The sequence below is a fragment of the Gorilla gorilla genome, chromosome 11, assembly GCF_029281585.2.
Source record: "Gorilla gorilla gorilla isolate KB3781 chromosome 11, NHGRI_mGorGor1-v2.1_pri, whole genome shotgun sequence".
Taxonomy (NCBI): domain Eukaryota; kingdom Metazoa; phylum Chordata; class Mammalia; order Primates; family Hominidae; genus Gorilla; species Gorilla gorilla.
In genome coordinates this window covers 32,064,408-32,074,454 of record NC_073235.2, presented here as the reverse complement: position 1 = coordinate 32,074,454, position 10,047 = coordinate 32,064,408, and the positions used below count along the sequence as shown (strand labels likewise).

General features: G+C 47.5%; 1 protein-coding gene across 1 annotated transcript; it reads right to left on the bottom strand.

The window, feature by feature from the left end:
- Positions 1–7,521: 7,521 nt before the first annotated feature.
- Positions 7,522–8,788, bottom strand: GPR148 (G protein-coupled receptor 148). Its single transcript, XM_004032555.4, has one exon. The coding sequence runs from the start codon at positions 8,704–8,706 to the stop codon at positions 7,663–7,665; it is 1,044 nt and encodes a 347-aa protein (XP_004032603.4). The 5' UTR covers positions 8,707–8,788; the 3' UTR covers positions 7,522–7,662.
- Positions 8,789–10,047: the final 1,259 nt, after the last annotated feature.

The window sequence follows — 10,047 nt, the reverse complement described above, 5'->3', positions numbered from 1 at the left end:
TTAGTCACAAGCAACAATCCAACCCTGGCTGGTTTAACTGAAGGAAAGGTGTACCGAGAGATCCTGGGTAGGTCTCAGAGTCACCACGGTGCCACCCTTGGTGCTGGCCAGTGAGGCTGCAGCCTGCCTGGCTGACCACACGGGCGGGCTCAGAGGGGCTCTGCTGCCCGGGGGATGGTGTTGCAGCGACCACGACGGCTGCCCCGGCTCTGGCATCACCGGCTCCTGCTTCCGGGTCTGGGGTGGGGCACCTCACTGGCCTCTTATCAGGAGAGCTGGGACCTCTGCTGTCCTAGTGGCCACAGATGGCAGCCACAGGCCACGGAGCCCTCAGATGGGAGAGAAGACTTCTGTCGATGGACTGCTTACAGTACTTGCCACTCTGGACCAATAACAGTTGCCTGAGAAATGCTCACTCACATTATCCCCAGCTGGCTCCTGAGCACTTTGGAAGGCTGAGGCAGATGGATCACCTGAGGTTGGGATTCAAGACCAGCCTGGCCAACATGGCTAAATCCCGTCTCTACTAAAAATACAAAAATTAGCCGGGCATGGTAAAGGGAGCCGTAATCCCAGCTACTCAGGAGGCTGAGGCGGGAGAATCACTTGAACCCAGGACGTGGAGGTTGCGGTGAGCCGAGATCGCTCCACTGCACTCCAGCCTGGGCAACAGAGTGAGACTCTGTCTCAAAAAGAAAGAAAGTGAATACTCACTAAATGAAAGCGATAGAAGAGACAAAGCTGACTTTAAAGCCAAAGAGCGGCCGGGCACAGTGGCTCAAGCCTGTAATCCTAGCACTTTGGGAGGCAGAGGCGGGTGGATCACAAGGTCAGGAGATCGAGACCATCCTGGCTAACACGGTGAAACCCCGTCTCTACTAAAAAAACAAAAAAAAATTAGCTGGGCGTGGTGACGGATGCCTGTAGTCCCAGCTACTCAGGAGGCTGAGGCAGGAGAATGGTGTAAACCCGGGAGGTCGAGCTTGCAGTGAGCCAAGATCGCACCACTGCACTCCAGCCTGGGCGACAGAGCGAGAATTTGTCTCAAAAATAAATAAATAAATAAAGCCAAACAGCCTTACTAAAGAGGGTGACTACATGATAAGTTCCAATATCAAAGGAGATAAAATTAACACATATAATAAGAGAATGAAAATTTATAAAGCAAACATTGACAGAATTTTGTGGGGAAATTAACAAATCGATCCGAGCTGGCTCCTGAGCAGGGTGAGCCTGGGGATGATCACAGTGCCACCACGCCACAGCAGCTTGCTGCTGGCTGTAAGCTGGCAAGGCACATGGCCAGGAGCTGGCAGGCTGGCCTCTTCATGAGCAGCCCATGACGTTGGGCACCTTCTGTCCCTCCTGGGTCTTATTTTCTCCCGTGCACAGGGGAGAGGGAAAGTGGGAGGGCTGGGGGGAGGCTGTAGGCTATGTGGTTTAATTATTTTATTTGGTATGCATCACACATTAAATGGTGTATATAAACTATGCAATTTTATTTCATATTTTATTTATTTATTTATTTATTTTTTGAGATGAAGTCTCACTCTGTCGCCTAGGCTGGAGTGCGGTGGCGCCATCTCAGCTCACTGCAACCTCTGCCTCCCGAGTTCAAGCGATTCTCCTGCCTCAGCCTCCCCAGTAGCTGAGATTACAGGCATGTGCCCCATGCCTAGCTAATTTTTTTTTTTTTTTTTTTTTTTTTTTGAGATGGAGTCTTTCTCTGTCGCTCAGGCTGGAGTGCAGTGGTGCGATCTCGGCTCACTGTAAGCTCCACCTCCCGGGTTCACGCCATTCTCCTGCCTCAGTAGCTGGGACTCCTCCAGCTACTGAGGGGGGAGTGGCTGGGACTACAGGTGCCCGCCACCACGCCCGGCTAATTTTTCGTATTTTTAGTAGAGACAGGGTTTCACGGTGTTAGCCAGGATGGTCTCGATCTCCTGACTGCGTGATCCTCCCTCCTCGGCCTCCCAAAGTGCTGGGATGACAGGCGTGAGCCGCTGTGCCTGGCCTCTTTATACAATTTTAAATATGACAAAGGAACAGATGCTGTATGCCCATCACCCCGCTGAAGAAATATATGAACCACAGTTTAGAACTCCGCATTGTCCTTCCCACCACATATCAATAGACATTGTACTGAATTTTGTGTTCACTATTATCTTTTTTTTAATTTTTTTAATACTTTCCCACTATATTAGCCTACTCAGGCTGCCGTAACAAAATACCACACACTGGGTGGCTTAAACAACAGAAGTGTACTTTCTCGAAGTGCTGGAGGCTTCAGAAGTCTGAGATCAAGGTGCAGGCGGCACTAGTTCCCAGCGAAGCCTCTCTTCCCAGCTTGCAGGTGGCTGTCTTTTTCACTGTAGAAGGGAGAGATATCTGTCTTCTTTTAAGGCCACCAATCCTATCAGATTAGGACCCCACCCTCATGACCTCTTTTAACTTACTTAACTCCCTACAGGCCCTATCTCCAAATACAGTCATATTAGTATGTATTCTTCTGGGACTTGCCTTTTTCCAAAAACCATACACTTATGAGATTCATCCATACTGATGTGTACAACTGTTTATTTTTCAATGCTGTATAGTATTCCATCACATGACTCTTCCATATGCATTGACCCATTCTTTAATTGATGGTTGTTTGGGTTGTTTCTCATTTTTAGCTAATAGTGCTTCTGTGAACATGGAGTAAATGAACAAGTGTTTCTCTAGGGAATATAAGTGGGAACGTAATTGCTAAAGTAAGGGCATCCTCAACTTTGCTGTATTTGTGGTTGAAGATTACGACAGTAGCCCTAGTATTCCCCTTCCCCGTATCCTTATCCCTTGCTGAGTGGCCTTGGAACTCCCTTTATGGGAGGTAGTGTCTACTGTTTCTTCCATGAGCCTGGTGCTGTGCTGTGCTGTGTGGTGCTTTGTCGAGCAGAGTGCAGCAAAGTCATGGCGTGCTGCTTTTAAGCTTCTGGCACGTCTGCTCTCTTGGAAACCAGTGAACCTCTCTTGGAAGCCTGTGAACTAGCCTGGGTTAACCTGCTGGCAGTGACAACATTGGGAAGCAGAGAAGAGCATCCAAGCCAAGGCCACTGGATGAGTTTCTTGTTGCTGCTGTAACAAAATACCAAAAATCTGTGGTTTGAAACAATACAAATGTATTATCTTGCAGTTCTAAAGATAAGAAGTTAAAAATGGGTCTTACTGAGTTAAAATCAGTGCAGGCAGGACTGTGTTCTTCCAGAGGCTCAAAGGGAGAATCCACCTCCTTGCCTTTTCTAGAGGCTGCTCACATTCTTAGGGTGGTGGCCCCTTCTCCATCTTCAAAGCCAGCAGCACAGCATCTTCCCATCTCTCCTGGTCTCTGACCTGGCTGCCATCATTATCACATATCTCTCCCACCCTCCTGCCTCCTTCTTTCCCTTGCAAGGGCCCTTGGGGTTGCATCATTTCACCTGATAGTCCAGGATAACCCTCCTTTCAGGATCCTTCACTCAGTCATATCTGTAAAGCCCCTGTGGGGCACAGTCAGAGCTAACTAACACATACCTGCTGTTCTTCTTCCAGTTTCTTTCTTTCTTCCTAGCTCATTAATTTTGAGCCTTTTTCATTTTGGGTAGAACACACGTGAGTGTACATTTGCCTCTAAATGTTGCTGGCTGCATCTCATGCATTTCGATGTGTACTATTTTTATTATCACCCAGTTCTAAACAATTTTCTGATTTCTGCTTTTAATTAATTAGTCTTTGATCTATGAATTGCTTAGAATGTGACTTTTACATTTCCAAGCATATTTTATTCAATTATCTTTTTGTTACTTATTTCTAACTTAATTACACTGGACCCAGATGATATAGTCTGCATTGGAATCAAGTCTTTGAAATCTTACTTAGATTTGCTTTATGGGAGTAGCATGTGGTCAATTTTCTTAATAATTCCAGGCATGCTTATATATATTATGTATTTTCCAATAGTCAAGTGCCATATTTTAAATTTATTCACTAAGTCAAACTTGTCAGTTGTGTTGTTCAGTATTCAATATCCTTATTTATTTTGTCTGTTTGCTCTACCAGTTAGGGAGAGAGCACTCTTAAACTTCTCTATGAAAGTCGGTTTGTTAATTTCCCCTCAAAATTTTGTCAATGTTTGCTTTATAAATTTTCATTATCTTATTATGTTAATTTTATCTCCTTTGATAAATTGGAACTTATCATGTAGTCACCCTCTTTAGTAAGGCTGTTTTGCTTTAAATTCAGCTTTGTCTCTTCTATTGGCTTTCATTTAGCGAGTTTCTATCTTTTTTTTTTTTTTTTTGAGATGGAGTCTCGCTCTGTCACCTGGGCTGGAGTACAATGGCGCGATCTCAGCTCACTGCAACCTCCACCTTCCGGGTTCAAGCAATTCTTATGCCTCAGCCTCCTGAGTAGCTGGGATTATAGGTGCCCTCTACCATGCCTGGCTAATTTTTGTATTTTTAGAAGAGACGGGATTTCACCATGTTGGCCAGTCTGGTCTTGAACTCCCAACCTCAGGTAATCCTCTCGCCTCTGCCTCCTAAAGTGCTGGGATTACAGGCGTGAGCCTCTGTGCCCAGCCTGAGTTAAGTTTTGATTGGAGGATCCAGGAAAGGCTTTCTTTTTCTATACTCCCAACTATTGCTTTACTTCCACCCATTCTCTGTTGTTTGTTTAGCTTAATCTCTTATAAATAACATATATCCAATTTAAAAGTAAATGGACAATATTGTTTCCCCACCATCAAATTTTAGTCATTTAAATTTATTGTTTTAGTAAATTTGAATGAGTTGTTTGGATTCTATCACACTACTTTATGCTTTCTATTTGTCCTGACTTTTCTATATATTTTTTCTTGCCTTCTTTTGGATGAGTTATCTTTTCTCTTACTCATTTCATTTGTTCCTTAGATTATTTAGAGAGTGATCCTCGTTTTGTCTAGTCTGTTAGTGGTTACCTCATTTTAACTTGCATGCCTAACAAAGTCTTAGATTAATATCTCTATCTTCCTCCTGAAGACTGCTAGACTTTAGAATGCTTTAAGTACAACTACACCTTTCTGACACATATACCACTGTTATATAATTCTTTTTTTCCGTTTTTTCTAAACCGTTAAATTAGACTTTTTTTTTTGGAGACAGAGTTTCACTCCTGTTGCCCAGGCTGGAGTGCAATGGCACAACCTTGGCTCACCGCAACCTCCGCCTCTGGGGTTCAAGTGAGTCTCCTGCCTCAGCTTCCCGAGTAGCTGGGATTACAGGCATGCGCCACCATGCCAATACAAAATTTTGTATTTTTAGTAGAAACGGGGTTTCTCCATGTTGGTCAGGCTGGTCTTGAGCTCCCGACCTCAGGTGATCCGCCCCGCCTCGGCCTCCCAAAGTGCTGGGATCACAGGCATTGAGCCACCATGCCGGGCCGAAATTAGACATTTTTATTGCTTTTATGTAGGCAACTAGACAATAACTATTCCTATTTATGTGCATAGTCTCCAGTGACTTTTCTATTTCTTCATACATCTCAAACCTTCTACCTGGAATAATTTTTCTTCTGCAACAAATACATCCCTTGAAGTTTTCTTAATGTGTATTGCTAGGAATACTGTCTTTCAGCTTTTGTGTTCTATCAAGGTCTGGAAAGGTTTTTCTGTATATAAAATTCTAGGAAGACAGTTATTTTCTCAGCACATTGGCAACATTATTCCAGTTGCCAAGGCTTCCATGTTTTTTGTTTGTTTGTTTGTTTTTTGAGATGGGGTCTCGCTCTGTCACCCAGGCTGGAGTGCAGCGGTGTGATCTCGGCTCACTGCAACCTCCGCCTCCCGGGTTCAAGCGATTCTCCTGCCTCAGCCTCCTAAGTAGCTGACAGCACATGCCACCAGACCTGGCTAATTTTTTTTGTTTTTTTGTTTTTTTGTTTTTTGTTTTTGTTTTTTTTTTTTTTTGAGACGGAGTCTCGCTCTGTCGCCCAGGCTGGAGTGCAGTGGCGTGATCACGGCTCACTGAAAGCTCCGTCTCCCGGGTTCACGCCATTCTTCTGCCTCAGCCTCCGGAGTAGCTGGGACTACAGGCGCCCGCCACCAAGCCCGGCCAATTTTTTTGGATTTTTAGTAGAGACGGGGTTTCACCATGTTGGTCAGGCTGGTCTCTTCCATTGTTTGAGAAGTCAAGGTGAGTTTAATTGCTGTTCCTTTGTCTTTTATCTCTGCCTGCTTTAAATATCTTGTCTTTGTATTTAGCTGTTTGCAGTTTCGCATCATGTGCTTCAACGTGGGTTATTGGTCGTTTATCTTATTTATAATTGGTTAGATTTCTCGGATCTGAGGTTTGATATCTTTAAACAAATCTGAAAAAATCCTCAGCTGTTATCGCTTCAAATATTTCCCCTCCTACATTTTCTGTATTGTGTTCCCAAATTAAATGTGTGTTAGTCTTTTCCATCCCAACCTCAATGTCTCTTAATCTCTCTTTTATATGTGTCTCTTTGCCCCTCTGGGCTGCATTTTAGGTAATTTATCTGGACCTCTCTCACAATTTGCAGAGTCTGTTTCCAGTTGTGTCTAACATGCTCTTTAGTCCATATTAAATTCAACTCATAATTCTAATATTTTTGTTTCAAGAAGTTCTATTTAAATCTTTTCCAAATTTTCTTGGTTATTTTAAAAAAAGTATTATCCCTGCTCATATTTTCATGTCATTATTAATGTCTTAAAACATCTTGAACATTTTTATATTAACCCAGTGTTGATAATTCAAGGAGCTGTGGTATGACGCTGCTGTCTTCTTGTTTCTTTTTGCTCTCATTCATGGTGCCTTATCTCCCTATGTGGTTCTGTGAGATTTGACCATGTGCAACTCCATTATTTGAGGTTCTTTGACTCTGGAAATTCTCCGCAGCCTAAGTTGAAGCTCAGATCGTCCAGGAGAACCACACCAACCACAGACTGAGGTCTTTTTACCACTAACATAATTTGAAGCCTAGCTCTAAAACTGTCTGAAGAGTGGCTTCTACTTAAGAATTCTCGAGGAATTTTCTTCTTCTTCTACACAGCACGAATGTCAAGGCAGGCAAACTCCCTTGCTGACCCCTTCTGTAAGGTTAGGTTATCATTTACCTTTATTGTGAGAGTGTAACCCTTGCACACTCCAGCTTTATAGTGGTATCTCCATGACACTCTCCACTGTTGTGGATCGTTGGCTTCCTCTCCTCCCTCCCACATCCTGAGCGGCTGCTCAGATAGAGCTCATGGTCCCAGGACTCAGCCGCTCTGCTTGCCTACCTCCGTGGTTCTCACTGTCAGCAACATTTTGGCTTCTGTGTGTTGGTCAGCAAGGATGCATCCACAGTGGCCAGGGAGGGTGTGCAGCAAGCCATTGGAGGGACGCAGATCAAGGCTTGACTTAGACCAGAGCCCTGCTTGATTGCCTTTACTTGCTTCCGTTTCCAAGTAGGATTTCAGTGTCATAAGAGAGCTTTCTCTACTTAAAAACTGTCAAAATGGTGAAAATCATCAGTTGAGGTCTTCTGAAAGGCCCAATTCCACTATTATATTGTGCTGTTCTAAGAAGTTAGTCATAAGTGGACACTGCTGCATTCAACATATGATTTTTAACCTCAGCTTGCCAGACTGCGGACTCAAGAACTCTAGGAAATGGTAAAGATGGCCTGGTGCCTCCTGGATGGGAGGTGGCCCCGGACCATGCCCAACAGCTGCCGGTAGCGGAGCAGGTACAGGTATGGGAGCATGGCACGGGGAAGCATCATGAGTACCTCACTGTTAGCTGCCAGGAGCCATGTGTGAGTCCCAGAGTCAATGTGGTGGTACCTGGTCAGCACCATGTCCAGGGAGAACACCACCCCTGTGCTCACATACAATGTGATCAGCACTGAGTGGATCAGCAGGGTGCCCCTGGCCCGGGAATAGCCCTGCCCCCAGATGCCTGAAGTCTTGGCCTCTGCATAGATCCTCCAGAAACAGTAGGCAATGAGAGCTGTGCAGAGGAACAGAACACACAGAATGGAGGTGTAGGTAACAATGACCAGGAGGCCACATCCCGGCTGGGTGCCCATGCTCGGTGGTAGGATGCATGAAGCTCCTTGCTCCTCCAGCTGGGCATCCTGCCACTTGCTGAGCCAAATAAGGAATGTGGGGAAGCAGCAGGCCACCAGCCAGATGAGGGCCACTGCCTTCCAGGCAGCCCCATGGGACATGAAGGAGAGGTAGTGCAGAGGATGGATGACTGCCAGGTAGGTGTGCAGCACAATGGCGGTGAAGGACAGGATGGTGCTGGTGCAGGCGGCGAAGACAGCGTCAGTGAGAATGCCACAGGCCATGCGGCCCAGCTCCCAGCCACCCAGGCTGCTGGAGGAGATGAGCATGTGGAGGAGAATGTAGGCCAGGTCTGAGAGCAGGATGTTAGCCAGGAGCAGGTAGTGGGGCTCCTGTCGCAGCCGTTGGTTCCGCAGGATGGTCACCAGCAGCAGGGGGCTGACAGCCAGTGTGGCTGCAGCCAGCAGGCTCGAGGGAAGGAAAAGCCAGTACAGCATGGAGCTGGGTACCCTGAGGTCCCCCAGGCCCAAGGAAGTGTTGCTGGCTGCTTGGGACATGCAGGGTGTCTTGCTGATGAGCTGGATCAGGGCCGGCCAAGCTGTAGTGCCCACAGGGCAAGGTGCCAGCTCATCCCCCATGCTTCCTGGCAGGGATGGCTGGCTTTGTCACAGGTTGTTGATTCTGCACCTGCCTTGAGTGTTGATCTGCCGCACAGGGGTCCTGATGGCACCACTCCTCTGTAGAGATGCCAGGCTCGGGCAGGCCTTAGGAATGACTGCTTAATAAAGATAAAAAAACCAATGTGAATTCAGACTCACACCTGGCTTCCCGCATTCACATCTCTGCAACTGTGCAGCTGCATGTGCGTGGGTAGACATAACAGATCATCCCACTGCCACCATTTTGCAGTCACTGACCCCTCCAGAAGTGTCCCCTATCTCAGTGGCCCCCAAACCTGTCTGCTTGGCTCACAGGGAGTGTGCAATGGATTCTCACCACACTGGATTATATTCCGGGCTGCCCTCCTAGAAAGGAAGGAGCAGCTGTCTGGAACTAGGATCGCTGGGCTGTAGACCTGGTCTGACCTCTGTCGAGCTAGAGGCTCAGCAAATTGGACCAGGCTGTAGGGGCCTGGGCGCACTCACATTTCCTCACAGAGCCTTGGGTATGGTCTCCAGCTCAGGGTGACCCTGTGCATGCGTGTGAGTGTGACTCCTACACCCCTTCCACTCAGGGCTCCATGTGAGTGTTCGGTGCCCCCAAAACCTCAGCTGACTTGTGGGGTCGCTGTGTGGTAGAAACGTCCCTTCCTCTGGGGAGGAGGAGGCCTGGCAGGCAGAGACCTCATAGGAGCTAGTGGGGAGGAGTGGAAGGCAGGTTCCCCAGGCACCTGACTTGTCGGGGATGGGGTGAGCTCAGTCAGAGCCAGTGGCCAGGGTGGCTGTTGGTGTTCGGGGATCCAGTTCAAGTGAACAAGCTCTCCCCCTCTCTCGAGGTGTTGGCTGCGTGGCCTTGAAAAGCTTTGTTCCAGTTTCCTTATCTGTGAAACACGAATGCCAACCACACTGACCTCAGGGAAACGTTGCGGAAGCCCAGAGGTAAGGGACTCAGCACAGTGCATAGCCTGAAGTAAATGCTGAGTCAATGTTAGCTCTCCCACCTACAGCATCCTCCGAGGCTCGGTCCCCTCTGCCCACAGATCCCTGTCATCACTGCAGAACGGGCTGCACTTGGCTGCTGGCAGCCTGAGACCCCTGCCCAACACCCACCACCGGCCTGGCAGACTGCTCCAGAAGGCAGGAGCCGCGTGGGAACAGGCAGGATATTTTTAGGGCCAGGAAGAGGCAGAAATTTCAGACGCTGGGTGTGAGACCACGTCCACTGCTGCCCAGGGACCATGCTCGTCACAGCCCGAGACCACGTCCACCGCAGCCCAGGGACCTCGCCCAGAACCGCCCCTGACCACGCCCATCGCAGCC